General features: G+C 48.4%; 1 protein-coding gene across 3 annotated transcripts in view; it reads right to left on the reverse strand.

Annotated features, from left to right (window-relative positions):
* Positions 1–17,089, reverse strand: part of LOC116967261 (GDNF family receptor alpha-2-like) — a 145,137-nt gene that overhangs the window by 61,375 nt on the left and 66,673 nt on the right. For all 3 annotated transcript variants that reach the window (XR_004410190.1, XM_033013734.1, XM_033013735.1), the window contains one exon: positions 2,764–3,109. Coding sequence is in view for 2 of the 3 variants with exons in the window: in XM_033013734.1 (XP_032869625.1) it covers positions 2,764–3,109 (346 nt within the window). In the remaining variant the exon portion in view is untranslated. The remainder of the gene's footprint in view (positions 1–2,763; positions 3,110–17,089) is intronic.

Genomic DNA, 17,089 nt, shown 5'->3' on the forward strand with positions numbered 1-17,089 from the left:
CAAATCGGAGCACCCGAGCATAGAGTGTGGTCACAGTGGCGCAGCGGTAGAGTTGCTGCCTTACAGTGGATACAGCGCCGGAGTCCTGGGTTCGATCCTGACTACGGGCGCTGTCTGTACGGAGTTTGTACGTTCTCCCCGTGACCTGCGTGGGTTTTCTCCGAGATCTTCGATTTCCTCCCACACTCCAAAGACGTACAGGTTTGTAGGTTAATTGGCTTGGTAAATGCAAAAATTGTAAAAAAAAGTGGGTATAGGATAGTGTTAATGTGCGGGGACTGCTGGTCGGCACGGACCCGGTGGGCTGAAGGGCCTGTTTCCACTCTGTATCTCTAAACTAAACTAAACACCCATAGGAAACCCACACGTCAAAGGGAGAACGTGCAAACTCCACGCAGACAGTTAGCACGCAAGGTCAGGATCAAACCCGGGCCCCTGGCACTGTGAGGCAGCAACTATACCAGCTGTGCTACTGTGCCAGCCCCTGTTCCAAATGATCGTAATTTCTCCAAGACAGCGGGTCTGTGTATCAGGGCAGGGAGATGGGGTGAGGCTGAAAACTGGGGCGCATGAGGTCTCATTAGTGGAGGAGGGAGCAGTTAAACCAGGGGTGCGGTGAAATGCCTGAGCAAAACGATCCATCAGAGTTTGTCCCTGAACTTTCAATACCAGATGTTTGAATAGAAAGACACACAGCTGTATTCAAATTTGAATTTGTCTCTCTCCAAGATGTAACTAAATTATCACGGCAGAATGGTAATTTAAAATATCTAATTACTGTCACAGCTCTCTGGATGGAGAGTGGTAGGTTATAAAAAGACTAGTCAGCCTTGGTTTTATTTCTGCAATCTGATTTCATCTGCATCTTATTTCCACGACTCTCTCTTTCTCTCTCTCTTCATCATCCACATGAGTTCCACCAGACATCAAATGCTTTCTGTGCCCTTCAAGTCATCGTCGGGGAAGTCTAGCCGTGGCTACTGACGGTTTGCGGGGACTTTAGACGCTGGTCTTGAACAGATGCGGCATGGAAACAGGCTCTTCGGCCCACCGAGTCCATGCCGACCAGCGATCGTCCCGTACGCTAGTACTATCACACACACACACACACACACACACACACACACACACACACACACACACACACACACACACACACACACACACACCCACACACACACACACACACACACACACACACACACACAGGACAATTTGCAAACTTTACAGAAGCTAATCAACCTACAAACCCCCCACGTCTTTGGAGCGTGGGAGGAAACCGGAGCACCCGGAGGAAACCCACGCGGTCAGAGGGAGAACGTGCAAACTCCGTGCAGACAGCACCCGTAGTCAGGATCGAACCCGGGTCTCTGGTGCAGCAACTCCACTGCTGTGCCACCCACACGCCAGATGTTTCAGGTCAGGCAGCACATCTGGTGACGGGTCACTGATCGGGGCAGATGCAGCAGGTCATAAGTGATAGGAGCAGAATTAGACCATTCGGCCCATCAAGTCTACCACGCCGTTCAATCATGGCTCATCTGTCTCTCCCGCCGAACCCCAGTCTCCTGCCTTCTCCCCATAACCCCTGACACCCATACTAATCAAGAATCTATCTATCTCTGCCTGAAATATATCTACTGACTTGGCCTCCATAGCCTTCTGTGGCAATGAGTCTCACAGATTCACCACCCTCTGATAAAGAAATTCCTCCTCATCATCTTCCTAAAGGAACGTCCTTTAATTTTGAGGCTGTAACCTCTAGTCCTAGACTCTCCCACTAGTGGAAGCATCCTCTCCACATCCACTCTAACCAAGCCTTTCACTATTCTGTATTTTTCAATGAGGTCCCCCCTCATTCTTCTAAACCGTTAGAAGCAATACTGTGATGGCCAGCGCCGCTCAGACTCTGCGCCTACATGGATCAGCAACTCTTTGACAACAGAGGGTCCTGGCAGGATGAAATTCCTCCTCATCTCCTTCCTAAAAGAATGTCCTTTAATTCAGAGGCTGTGACCTCTAATCCTGGACTCTCCCACTAGTGGAGGGTGTAGGTGAGAGACAATAGACAATAGGTGCAGGAGTAGGCCATTCGGCCCTTCGAGCCAGCACCACCATTCAATGTGATCATGGCTGATCATCCCCAATAATAGACAATAGGTGTAGGAGTAGGCCATTCGGCCCTTCGAGCCTGCACCACCATTCAATGTGATCATGGCTGATCATCCACAATAACAGACAATAGACAATAGGTGCAGGAGCAGAGGCCATTCGGCCCTTCGAGCCAGCACCGGCATTCAATGTGATCATGGCTGATCATCCCCAATAATAGACAATATGTGCATGAGTAGGCCATTCGGCCCTTCGAGGCTGCACCGCCAGTCAATCTGATCATCCACAATAATAGACAATAGACAATAGGTGCAGGAGTAGAGGCCATTCGGCCCTTTGAGCCAGCACCGGGATTCAATGTGATCATGGCTGATCATCCCCAATAATAGACAATAGGTGCAGGAGTAGGCCATTCGGCCCTTCGAGGCTGCACCGCCATTCAATGTGATCATCCACAATAACAGACAATTGACAATAGGTGCAGGAGTAGGCCATTCGGCCCTTCGAGGCTGCACCGCCAGTCAATGTGATCATCCCCAATAACAGACAATTGACAATAGGTGCAGGAATAGGCCATTCGGCCCTTCGAGCCAGCACCAGCAGTAGACCCGGCTCCTGGTTCTGGGTGGGTTCCCACTGTGACGGCCTTACCTGCACACGTGGTCGGTCTTGCAGGTTTGGTGTAGCGCCAGGCAGTTGGGCTTGTCCTTGCTCTCGTACGAGCAGGCGGGCACGATGGTCTGTCGCCGCCGCTCGGCGCAGGCTGGGTCGTTGCAGGAGCAGAAGAGCAGCCGGTAGCTGTACTCGGCCGGCACGCGGTCAAAGAACTGCCGCAGCGACTTGTGACAGCGGCGGCGGCTGCAGCTGTCCGTGGCGGAGGTGCGCTTGACGCAGGTGGAGATGTAAATGGAGCGGTACCTCTTGCAGGTGTCGTTCAGGTTGCAGGCCTTGGCTGCGTCCAGGCACTGGTTCCCCCGCGCTCCCGCTGCCTCCATTCCTGCGGGCACACCAGGGGGAAAGCAGAAGGGACAGTCAGCATCCACACAGCAACAACAAACACCGGGAACATCTCGTGTAAGAAAAACCTGCAGATGCTGGTTTAAATCAAAGGTTGACACAAAATGCTGGAGTAACTAAGCAGGTGAGACAGTGAAGCAACAGTCTGAAGAAGGGTCTCGACCTGAAATGTCACCCATTCCTTCTCTCCAGAGATGCTGCCTGTCCCGCTGAGTTACTCCAGCATTTTGTGTCTACCTTCGATTTCAACCAGCATCTGCAGTTCCTTCCTACACATCACTATCCCATCACGGCACAGTGTGCAGTTTAGTTTATTGTCACGTGTACCGAGGTACAGTGAAAAGCTTTCGTTGCGTGCTAACCAGTCAGCGGAAAGACAATACATGGTTATAATCGAGCAGTTTACAGTGTACAGATACATGATAAGGGAATAACGTTTAGTGCAAGGTAAAGCCAGCAAAGTCTGATCAAGGATAGTTTGAGAGTCGCCAAAGAGGTAGAGTTGCTGACTTACAGCGCAAAAGATCTGGGATTGATACATACAGGTACATGCACACACACACTCATACATTCATACACACAAACATGTACAGACACTCATACATACACACACACACATGCTCATACATGCACACACACATGCATGCACACATACATGCGCACACACTCATATATGCACACACACACTCATTCATACACACACACAAACATATACAGAAACTCATACATGCACACACATACACACACACACACACACACATGCACGCACACATACATGCGCACACACTCATATATGCACACACACACTCATTCATACACACACACAAACATATACAGAAACTCATACATACACACACATGCTCATACATGCACACACATACACACACACACATGCACGCACACATACATGCGCACACGCTCATACACACACATTCACAACCACTCTCACATACACACATACTCATACACACACTCATAAACACACACACACACATTCATATACACACACTCACATACACACACACACATATACATACATATACACAGACATTCCAGACATACACACACACTCATACACACATTCATATATACACTCATATACACATATGCACACACACATTCCAGACACACACACACACACTCCATAGTGGGAGTGGCTGCGCTGCCTTGCAGCTGCGGCTCGCCTGCAGTCCGTTTGTCTTTTCTGTTTTTTGTTTTCTTTTGTCCTGTTTTTACAGTATATTTCGGTTTATTTAGCTGTGTGTGTGTGGGGGGGGTGGGTGTAACATGTTTTTTGACTCTTCCTTCGGGGGGGATGCGACTTTTCCTGCCGTATCCCCGTCTCCGTGTCCGTCTGCGCTGAGGCCTATCGCGGAGCTGGCGGCCTCCAACTGCGACCGACCTCGAGGCTGTGGAGGCTGTGGAGCAGAGCCAGGACTTACCAACGCGAGCCTGGCCGACTTCGGGGCTGTGGTTGCGGTGCGGCACAACTTCCGACCCGACTTTGGAGCCTCGGAGGCTCTCGGCCGCGGGCCCAGTGGACGACGACATCATCGGGAGCTCGAGTTCTGTTTTCCGGAGCTCCCGCAACTACAGCTGCGTCCGCTGGACTGGAGGACGGCAGCTTCGGCAGCTTCGACCGCCCCGGGCCGCGGAGTTTGAACCGGCCCGTTTGCGGAGCTCGGATTCAGCCTGCGGGACTTACCTACCATCACCCGGCGGGGTCACAACATCGGAGGCTTGGATTGCCTCGGAGCAGAGGGAGAGTAAGGAGGGAAGAGACAATGACTTTGGGACTTTAAACTGTGTTGAGTGTTTGTTATTTATTCTATGTTATGACTGCAGGCTAAACCATATTGTTTGTTTTTGTCTTTTGTGTTTACCTTGTGTGGGACTAAAGATGGAAATTAGCTACTGGCTACAATCTTGCATATTACATGCAAATGTTTATTAATATGCACTGCCCCTAATAAAATCAATTCAATTCAATACACACACAAACATGTACACATACACACTTCCATCAATACAGCGGTGCCAGGTTTTACAACCTCCATTGTCTGAACGGACTCATTACTGTGTTAATGGTCGCTGTGTGCAAGTGAGATGTGACTGTCTTTCAGCAAGTGTGCAGAGTAAACCCTAGTTACATTCTACACCTGAAGACTGCAAAAACAGAACATGTTGGTTATCGTTTTGCATCATTAACTGTGGGAAAACATTGTAAAGATCAATTTTTCATGATGTTATTTACACAGGTGACAATATGCTCAGAGGAGTCGGCAGATGGAGCCCACACTAGTGTTTATTTCACTGATACAGCATGGAAAACAGGCCTTTCACCCCTCCGAGTCCGCACCGACCAGCGATCCCCGCACATCAACACTATCCTACACACACTAGGGACAATTTACATTTATCCCAAGCCAATTAGCCTACAAACCTGAGGTAGACAAAAATGCTGGAGAAACTCAGCGGGTGAGGCAGCATCTATGGAGCGAAGGAAATAGGCAACGTTTCGGGACGAAACTTTGCCTATTTCCTTCGCTCCATAGATGCTGCCTCACCCGCTGAGTTTCTCCAGCATTTTTGTCTACCTTCGATTTTCCAGCATCTGCAGTTCCTTCTTAAACCTACAAACCTGTACCTCTTTGGCGTGTGGGAGGAAACCGAAGATCCCGGAGAAAACCCACACAGTTTTCAACGATGTCCTTGCACCATGGTTGATGAGCAAGTTCCCAACTGCATCCATTCCAGTCTAGTCCTAATGCCAGTTTATAACTAAATCAAGATAGATTTTGGCCTTACTAACTGTTATTCCACAAACAAAAACAGCTGTTATTTAAAAGAGTTGATCCCTTGTTAATACATAATTCAAAGCGCCTGTCAATGCCAGCGGAGGGAGATGACAGAGTTTAACCAGAGGGGGCAAATTTACCCATGGGGGCCAGCTTCAATGGAAGATCTTTGTACAGCGTCTTTGGCAGAGGGACTCGATTGCAAAACCTGGTATGCAATGGTCTACCGCAGAGATGGGCTGGGCATTCGAGAGTTGCTGTAGAAATATTGTTCGGTATTTTTAGGCTTTGTTTTTTTGTTTTGGGGTGAACTCACACAGAGTCACACAGCACAGAAACAGGTCAGCGGGTGCAGCAGCATCTATGGAGAGTCTCTCCAGCATTTTTGTCTACCTTCGGTTTTCCAGCATCTGCAGTTCCTTCTTAAACACAGAAACAGACCCAACTTGTCCATGGCAACCTAGATGCCTATCTGAGTTAGTCCCATTCGACTGCATTTGGCCCTCATCCCTCCAAACCTTTCCAACCCACTATCGTGGCATTCCTCTGCTATAATAATCATAGCAACATAGACATAGAAACATAGAAAATAGGTGCAGGAGGAAGCCATTCAGCCCTTCGAGCCAGCACCGCCATTCATTGTGATCATGGCTGATCGTCCCCAATCAATAACCCGTGCCTGCCTTCTCCCCATATCCCTTGACTCCACTAGCCCCTAGAGCTCTATCTAACTCTCTCTTAAATCCATCCAGTGACTTGGCCTCCACTGCCCTCTGTGGCAGGGAATTCCACAAATTCTCAACTCTCTGGGTGAAAAAGTTTTTTCTCACCTCAGTCTTAAATGGCTTCCCCTTTATTCTAAGACTGTGTGTGGCCCCTGGTTCTGGACTCGCCCAACATTGGGAACATTTTTCCTGCATCTAGCTAGTCCAGTACTTTTATAATTTTATATGTTTCTATAAGATGCCCCCTCATCCTTCTAAACTCCAGCAGTGAATACAAGCCTAGTCTTTTCAATCTTTCCTCATATGTATGTTCTATGTTCATCTTAACAAAAATTGACATGTCGCACACATGATGGCATCTTGTTCAAAGGAGATGTGCGGGGCAAGTTTTTTTGTAGCACGGGAGGTTGTTGGGAGCCTGAAACGCATTGCCTGGGTGGAGGCAGATATGATCAAGGCATGGAATAGACTCATAGTGTCATAGAGTGATACAGCTTGTAAACATGCCCTTCGACCCAACTTGCCCACATGCCCCAGCTACACTAGTCCCATCTGCCCGCGTTTGGTCCATATCCCTCCAAACCCGTCCTATCCATGGACCTGTCTTACTGTTTCTTAAACGTTGGGATAGTCCCTGCCTCAACCACCTCCTCTGGCACCTCGTTCCATACACCCACCGCCCTTTGTATGAAAAAGTTACCTCTCAGATTCCTATTAAATCTTTTCCCCTCACCTTAAACCTATGTCCTCTGGTCCTCGATTCACTCGGTCTCTCGAATAGAGGGATATAGATCCTGTACAGGCATCAAGTTAGCATCATATTCAGCACAGACATTGTGGGCTGAAGGGCCCGTTCCTATGCTGCACAGCTCTATGTTTAGTTTTTTTTTAGTTTAGAAATACAGAGCACAAACAGCCCATCGAGTCTGCACCGACCAGCGATCCCCGCACATTAACACTATCCTACGCACACTAGGGACAATTTACATTTATACCAAGCCAATTAACCAACAAACCCGTACGTCTTTGGAGTTGGGGAGGAAACCGAAGATCTCGGAGAAAACTCACGGGGAGAACCGATAAACTCCGTACAGGCAGCACCCGGAGTCGGGATCGAACCTGGGTCTCTGGCGCTGTAAGGCAGCAACTCTACCGCTGCGCCACCGTGCCGCCTGTTCTGCATGTTTTGAATTCTATTCAGTCCTTTACACATTTCACTCATTTACATATTTGGAAGAAAATATACGGCACTATCGCAAGGAATTGCAGGTTTGGCTTCACAAAGGAACAGTCGCTTTTAATGACTGCCATTGACTCCATAGCTCCATAGCAAGTCTGAAGAAGGGTTTCGGCCCGAAACGTTGCCTATTTCCTTCGCTCCATAGATGCTGCTGCACCCGCTGAGTTTCTCCAGCACTTTTGTCTACCTTCAATTTTCCAGCATCTGCAGTTCCTTCTTAAAGGACTTCCCCCTACACACATGTGGCCTTGATCTCATTTCTGGAGTGGAAATATGGCTTCTGCTTGCACCTCGATGCACAAACCTCCTCATCTTTTCTTGCTGCCTAATCTAGAGAGATCGACGATCCACTAATCTGGGATGAAGAAGAGTCTCGACATGAAACGTCGCCCTTTCCTTCTCTCCAGAGATGCTGCCTGTCCCGCTGAGTGACTCCAGCACTTTGTGTGTGGGACTATCTCCGGTGTAAACCAGCAGCTGCACTTCCTTCCTACACACCACAATCCAGTGTGGCCCGTCAAAGGTTAGATTCTTTACGCCAAAAAAATTTGGACGGAATCTGTTTGTAATTTATGCCTCACATAAATCTATCTGCAGCAAATGGCTTCAGAATTCCCCAAAGATTAAGCCTTTGGAAAGATTTTACAATGCCGGGGGCACTGACAATTTCTCAACTTGCAATGCTCCAATTTCACCATTGTTCCTCTCAATAGCTTCCTGCATGTCCACTAGTTCTGAATGCAATAGATCTCCAAGACAATGACCATCAGTGTGATAACCTTCCTATCATCTCATAGCAACATCAACAATATCAACAAGGTCTGCAGATGGCAGATGCAGTATAATGTGGATAAATGTGAGGTTATCCATTTTGGTGGCAAAAACAGGAAAGCAGACTATTATCTAAATGGTGGCCGACTAGGAAAAGGGGAGATGCAGCGAGACCTGGGTGTCATGGTACACCAGTCATTGAAAGTAGGCATGCAGGTGCAGCAGGCAGTGAAGAAAGCGAATGGTATGTTAGCTTTCATAGCAAAAGGATTTGAGTATAGGAGCAGGGAGGTTCTACTGCAGTTGTACAGGGTCTTGGTGAGACCACACCTGGAGTATTGCGTACAGTTTTGATCTCCAAATCTGAGGAAGGACATTATTGCCATAGAGGGAGTGCAGAGAAGGTTCACCAGACTGATTCCTGGGATGTCAGGACTGTCTTATGAAGAAAGACTGGATAGACTTGGTTTATACTCTCTAGAATTTAGGAGATTGAGAGGGGATCTTATAGAAACTTATAAAATTCTTAAGGGGTTGGACAGGCTAGATGCAGGAAGATTGCTCCCGATGTTGGGGAAGTCCAGGACAAGGGGTCACAGCTTAAGGATACGGGGGAAATCCTTTAAAACCGAGATGAGAAAAACTTTTTTCACACAGAGAGTGGTGAATCTCTGGAACTCTCTGCCACAGAGGGTAGTCGAGGCCAGTTCATTGGCTATATTTAAGAGGGAGTTAGATGTGGCCCTTGTGGCTAAAGGGATCAGAGGGTAAGGAGAGAAGGCAGGTACGGGATACTGAGTTGGATGATCAGCCATGATCATATTGAATGGCGGTGCAGGCTCGAAGGGCCGAATGGCCTACTCCTGCACCTAATTTCTATGTTTCTATGTTTCTAATCTCTGGTTTCAGAATATTATTTACTGTAGAGTGTTTGTATTCATTTCAAATCCCTCATCTCCTTCTCCTGTCTTTCTGTTGTTGCCCTCTTCTCCTCCCCCCCCCCCCCCCCCCCAACTCACCAACCCTTCCTCTAACACTCGCTTCCCCTCCCTCTCCTCTCCTCTCCTCCTCTCACTCCTCCTCCACTCACTCCTCTCCATGCACTCTTATTTCCTCCCCCCCCCCTCCTCTCTTTCCTCCCTCCCCCTCTCCCTCCTCCAACTCCCCTCCCCCCTTCTCACTCCAGCTCCTCCACCCTAACTCTCGTTACATGTTCCCGATGTTGGGGGAATCCAGAGTCAGGGCCCACAGTTTAAGAATTAGCGGTAGGCCATTTAGAACGGAGATGAGGAAAAACATTTTCACCCAGAGACAATAGACAATAGGCCCTTCGAGCCAGCAGCGCCATTCAACGTGATCATGGCTGATCATCCCCATTCAGTACCCCTTTCCTGCCATCTCCCCATATCCCCTGACTCCGCTATCTTTAAGAGCCCTATCTAGCTCTCTCTTGAAATCATCCAGAGAACCGGCCTCCACCACCCTCCGAGGCAGAGATTTCCACAGACTCACAACTCTCTGGGTGAAAAAGTGTTTCCTCGTCTCCGTTCTAAATGGCTTACTCCTTATTCTTAAATGTGTGGTGGATGCCTGGAAGCCAGGGGAGGTGGTGGAGGCAGATGTGATAGTGGTGTTTAAGAAACCTTTGGACACATGGGTATGCAGGGAATGGAGGGATGTGGATGATGTGCGGGCACATAAGAGATGGTCTTGGCATCATGTTCAGCATGGATATTGTGGGCCGAAGGGCCTGTTCCTATGCTGTACTGTTCTATGTTCTATGAATTCCCCTTTGAGGTAAGATAGTGACCTCTAGTGGCAGTCGAGGCGGTGCGAGATATCTTTGCTCTTCATCTCTGACGGTGCCCATGGGCATGCATGACCACACCTCAGCCCACCACTCCAGGACATGACCCACAGTGTCAAGCCTCCTCCTCTCCTTCCTAAAAGGTTGTCCTTTAATCCTGTGGCTATGACTTCTGTCCTCGACTCTCACAATAGTGGAAACACCCTCTCAGCATCCCTGGAGAACATGGATAGCTGATGTTTCGGGTCAGGACCCTTCTTAACACTAATATTGCTATTCTCCTGAACGGATATTCAATTAAATGTCGACTGACATTTATCCTACAGTTTTGACCTTCTGCACAAAATGCCATCTTCTGTTCCTGTATCTTGCTCTGGTCAGGCTGAATTAGATCTTCAGCCATTGATAATTGAAAACAGAAAACGGAAATTTATCCGGCAAAATTAATTTCATGCAATGAATATTAAAACAAATGAACAGAAAAACAGCAGACAGGCTGTGTTTAATTTCCAAATCTCAGCGCCCAGTGGGAGAGAGTCGGTGACAAAGGCATCGATGATTTAGATGAAGAGATTAAGGGTAACATTAGCAGATGACGCAAAGCTGGGTGGCATTGTGAACTGCGAGGAGGATGCTATGAGGATGCAGGGTGACTTGGACAGGTTGGGGGAGTGGGCAGATGCATGGCAGATGCAGTTTAATGTGGATAAATGTGAGGTTATCCACTTTGGTGGCAAGAACAGGAAGGCAGATTATTATCTGAATGGTGTCTAGTTAGGAAACGGGGAAGTACAATGAGATCTGGGGGTCCTTCTTCATCAGTGAATCTGTGGAGTCCAATTCTCCAGATGCTTTCAAGAAAGAGTTACATAGAGCTCTTAATGACAGTGTAGTAAAGGGTTGTCAAGAGAGAGTGGTGAATCTCTGGAATTCTCTGCCACAGAAGGTAGTTGAGGCCACAGTTCATTGGCTATATTTAAGAGGGAGTTAGATGTGGCCCTTGTGGCTAAAGGGATCGGGGGTATGGAGAGAAGGCAGGGATGGGATACTGAGTTGGATGATCAGCCATGATCATATCGAATGGCGGTGCAGGCTCGAAGGGCCGAATGGCCTCTACTCCTGCACCTATTGTCTATTGTCTATTGAGAAGGGTCTCGACCCGAAACTTCACCTATTCATTTTCTCCAGAGACGCTGTCTGACCCGGTGAGTTACTCCAGCTTTTTGTGTCTATCTTCGGTTTAAACCAGCATCTCTTAACCTTGACCCTTCAACCCACCAAGTCCATACCATCCAGCCATCACCCATACACTGGTTCGATTGCACACACTCTGGGGACAATTTTTACAGAAGTCAACCAACCTACAAACCTGCACGCGTTTGGAGTGTGGGAGGAAACCTGAGCACCTGGAGAAAACCCACACGGTCACAGGGAGAACGTACAAACCAAAGATCCTATAGCGGAGCAAGATAGACCACTCCTTCTAAATGCAATGGGCTGACGTGTAGTACGCAACGGAGCGGAACGTGGGCCTTTTTTTCATCCATTTCAGTAACCGGACCCGACCCGACTCGCAGTGTAATCAACGTTGCGGGGGAACAGTTTGTGTTAATAAATTAAAATTCTGAAAATAATGAGAAGATTTTTACCAAAGAACATTTATTTTTTACGAGGATGTTTCCGTAACCGGCTTCCGTCTCCGCACTAGTATCTTTGCTCCGCTACGGGATCTTTGGTGCGGAGACGGAAGCCGGTTACGGAAATGGGGCCGAAAATGACCCACGAATCTGCCCATGGCCGTACTAGGTCTTTTTCGTCGAGTGGACCATCTTGCTCGCTGTAGGATCTTTGGTACAAACTCTGTGCAGACAGCATCCTTGGTCAGGATCGAACTGGGGTCTCTGGCGCAGAGAGACAGCAAATCTACTACTGTGCCACCGTGTCCATCCTGTTCTCTGGAACTTGCCCCAGCCGCGATCTCCACCTCCCCTGTCTCTCAATCTCCTGTGCTTTTATCTCTCTTTGCCACACTATTGCTTGTCAAATGTCCAAAACTCTGGACTTGAGGACCATGAGGAAAAATCTTTTCCGCCCAGAGAGTTGTGAATCTGTAGAATTCTGCCACAGGAGGCAGTGGATGTTTTCAAGAGAGAGTTAGATTTAGCTCTTAGGGCTAAAGGAATCAAGGAGTATGGGGAAAAAACAGGAACAGGGTACTGATTTTGGATGATCAGCCATGATCATATTGAATTTAGATGCACAGAGTCTCTTGCCCAGAGTAGGGAAATCGAGGACCAGAGGACATAGGTTCAAGGTGAAGGGGAAAAGATTTAAATGGAATCCGAGTGGTAACTATTTCACACAGAGGGTGGTAGGTGTATGGAACAAGCTGCCAGAGGAGGTATATGAGGCTGGGACTATCCCATCGCTTAAGAAACAGTTGGACAGGTACATGGATAGGACAGGTGTGGAGGGATATGGACCAAGCGCAGGCAGGTGGGACTAGTGTAGTTGGGACATGTTGGCTGGTGTGGGCGAGTTGGGCCGAAGGGCCTGTTTCCACACTGTATTTCCCTATGACTCTATGACTATGAATGGCGGTGCTGGCTCAAAGGGCCGAATGGCCTACTCCTGCATCTATTTTTTAATGTTTCGATGTTTCTTTGCTTATTTTTTCCATCCCATGCTGTATGCCACTGCACGCCCAGCCTGCTCGTCTGCCTCTACTGGGGCCTTTAGTAGCGGAGCAGAGCACCAGGGCAATTTCCTTGTATGTGTACATACTTGGCCAATAAACATAAACTTATTACTTTATCTGCCCCTTTGTGTCTGTCGCGCTGTGCACGGCAAACAGTTTCTTGCGCTGAAGGCACAGCCAGATGTTGCTTCTTGCTGAGACATCTTTAGTAGTGAGTGGTTACATTTTCCTGCATCAAATTGGCCGCATTTCAAAAATAATGCATTACAAGACACTTTGGGGATGTTCAGAGGCCATCATAAAGATGTTATACAAATAGACATAAAACAGTTTCAGAGGAAGCACCAGAAACTGCGGATGCTCGAATAAGCCTAATAAATCTGAATCTAAACTCCAGTCTCCACAGAGACAGCACCTGAGGTCAGGATTAAACCAAGGTTTCGTGCCATTGTAATCGCTGGTGTGTTACAGGCTGGAGATGCTGCCTGGCCTGCTGAGTTCCTCCAGTTCTTATATTTCTATATATTTCCGAGGTGAATTTTACCCACGACTAGGGTTGCCAACTGTCCCGTATTAGCCGGGACATCCCGTATATTGGGCTAAATTGGTTTGACCGCCCTTGTCCCGTATTTGACCGCTAATACTCGGGTCGAGGGGACTGTCGGGTTGGAGCGCCGCGTCCGTCCCCGCCTCACCCGTCCCGACGTAGTGCAGCCCATGGAGTGCAGCAGCAGCAACACCTCGCCCGTGACCCCGTCGGTCAGCTGTCCGACCTTCGGACCTTCGCTTACCGCCGACACCACCACCACCACCCCTCCTTCTCATGGCCGATCATCGGTTCATGAGTTGGACGGGGCGCTGGACTTTGGGCCAAAAACTCCTCAGCTGGCCCGCTGGCCGGCTGGGCCTTGTGTGCAGTCCAGCACCCGGGCCAACTCATCATTCACCCAGCCACGGCCGAGTCAGTCAACAAATTGCCGTGGGGAATTTCTCCCGTATTTTGACCTTTTGTCCCTTATTTGGGAGTGGGAAAGTTGACTGATTCATAGTCCTCCTCGATGGTCTGCGATCAATGTACGAGAACGATCCCAGCAATGGTTTTTCTCGTACAGGACCGCCCTTGTCCCGTATTTGTCTGCTACTACTCGGGCCGAGGGGACTGTTGGGTCGGAGCTCCACGTCCCCTCTGGGGTGGAAGCTGCCCAGGTGAAATATGAGCTTCACCAGACTAATTGAAGGTTCACCAGACTGATTCCTGGGATGTCAGGACTTTCATATGAAGAAAGACTGGATAGACTCGGCTTGTACTCGCTAGAATTTAGAAGATTGAGGGAGGATCTTATAGAAACTTACAAAATTCTTAAGGGGTTGGACAGGCTAGATGCAGGAAGATTGTTCCCGATGTTGGGGAAGTCCAGAACAAGGGGTCACACAGTTTAAGGATAAGGGGGAAATCTTTAGGACCGAGATGAGGAACACATTTTTCACACAGAGAGTGGTGAATCTCTGGAATTCTCTGCCACAGAAGGTAGTTGAGGCCACAGTTCATTGGCAATATTTAAGAGGGAGTTAGATGTGGCCCTTGTGGCTAAAGGGATCAGGGGGTATGGAGAGAAGGCAGGGATGGGATACTCAGCTGGATGATCAGTCATGATCATATTGAATGGCAGTGCAGGCTCGAAGGGCCGAATGGTCTACTCCTGCACCTATTTTCTATGTTTCTATGAGGCGTAGTTTTTCAAAAACATTGCACTGGGTCTCCAGAACACATGGGACTAACAGCCACGGTTTCAGTCAATAATTCTCAGCGCTCAGGCAATACATTGGCTCGATTTGCAGCATTCATGTGATGTCAAGTAACCTAGTATGGAGATAAATGACCAGGTTACCATGAATAGAGATTGCCTTGTGAACGAGAAACCTGCAGCAACATTCCTATGATTTACTGCAGGCTATAACGGGTTTTACTTTATGAAGATTACAAAGCCACACGTTCTGGATTATTCATGAAGGTTGCTGCTTCGAGCTGTAACCTTTTTAAAAACAACCAGCATTTATCTTCCAGCTATAACACCGCCAAACATCCCGAGATGTGTTCCCCCAAGTGAGAAACCAAACAAAAGTTAACTCCGGGCCAAGCAACTAAACTTCACACCGGGATCAAAGCGGAGATAGACACAGAAAGCTGGAGTAACTCAACGGGCCAGACAGCATCTCTGGAGAGAAGGAATAGGTGACGTTTCGGGTCGAGACCCTTCTTCAGACCCAACCTGAATCGTCACTACCATCGACTACCCTCCAGAACAAGGGGTCACCGTTTAAGGATAAGGGGGAAATCTTTTAGGACCGAGATGAGGAAAGCATTTTTCACACAGAGAGTGGTGAATCTCTGGAATTCTCAGCCACAGAAGGTGGTTGAGGCCACAGTTCATTGGCTATATTTAAGAGGGAGTTAGATGTGGCCCTTGTGGCTAAAGGGATCAGGGGGTATGGAGAGAAGGCAGGGATGGGATACCGAGTTGGATGATCAGCCATGATCATATTGAATGGCGGTGCAGGCTCGAAGGGCCGAATGGCCTACTCCTGCACCTATTTTCTATGTTTCTATGTCACCTATTCCTTTCCTCCAGAGATGCTGCCTGGCCCGCTGAGTTACTCCAGCTTTCTGCGCCTATCTTCGTGTTTAGACCAGGATCTGCAGTGCCTTCCTACACGTCACACTGGAGTCAAATAGTTGCAGCTTGAATGCAAGAAAGGTGGGCATGTTTGAGCAGAGCGTTGGTGCCTTCAGAAACAAGAAATGCTGGCAGTAGTGGCACCAGCAGTGGAGGGGGAGAGACTAGATGTCAGAGTTTTAAGGGGCTGTACCACTTGGGCGACCTAATTGGCGAGTTTAGAAGAGTTTGAAAAAATGACATAAATAATAATAATAATAAATTTTATTTATGGACGCCTTTCAAGAGTCTCAAGGACACCTTACAAAAATTGAGCATGTAGAGGAAAAACATGTAAGGGGAATTAAATAAATAGTAGAGACATGACTAGTACACAAAGTAAAGACAGAATTCAATACAAAACACAGTATGAGGCAATTAATGCACAGATGAAAAGGGACGGGGACGTGGGGCTAAGGATAGGCAGAGGTGAAGAGATGGGTCTTGAGGCGGGACTGGAAGATGGTTAGGGACACGGAATTGCGGATCAGTTGGGGGAGGGAGTTCCAGAGCCTGGGAGCTGCCCTGGAGAAGGCTCTGTCCCCAAAACTGCAGAGGTTGGACTTGTGGATGGAGAGGAGACCGGCTGATGTGGATCTGAGGGACCATGAGGGTTGGTAGGGGGAGAGGAGGTCAGTGAGATATGGGGGGGCCAGATGGTGGAGGGCTTTGTAGGTGAGGACCAGGATTTTGTAGGTGATCCGGTGGGAGATGGGAAGCCAGTGAAGTTTTTTGAGGACTGGAGTGATGACATGTTGAAGACCTCCTTCCACTATGTTGAAGACCAGCTTCGACTATGTAGAAGACTTCGACTAGCTACGACTAACTTCGGGAAAATTGGACACCGAATAGTGGAGAGTGAAGCCAACCTCCTTCAACCTCCCTTCGACTATGATGAAGACTATCTTCGACTACCCTCGATTACCTACGACTAACATGCCGGCCTACTACGACTAAACCTACGAGTAAAAAAAGAATCGATTCCATGGCGACCTTTTTTTACTCGCGGGCATTTTTCAGCGTGTTGAGAAAAACGCCGCGACCTAGCTGAGGCCTCGAGTACGCGGAGACCACTCTCGAGCGTGAAGGAGAGTTACGAAGACCTCCTAGGACCTCGTGTCGACCACGCTGCGAGTGTGAGTCGAGGGCAAACTCGCCAGAACTCGCGGATTAGGTAGCCCAAGTGGGACAGGCCCTTGATTGTCAC

This window comes from Amblyraja radiata, chromosome 39 (assembly GCF_010909765.2).
Source record: "Amblyraja radiata isolate CabotCenter1 chromosome 39, sAmbRad1.1.pri, whole genome shotgun sequence".
In the NCBI taxonomy this organism is placed as follows: Eukaryota; Metazoa; Chordata; class Chondrichthyes; order Rajiformes; family Rajidae; genus Amblyraja; species Amblyraja radiata.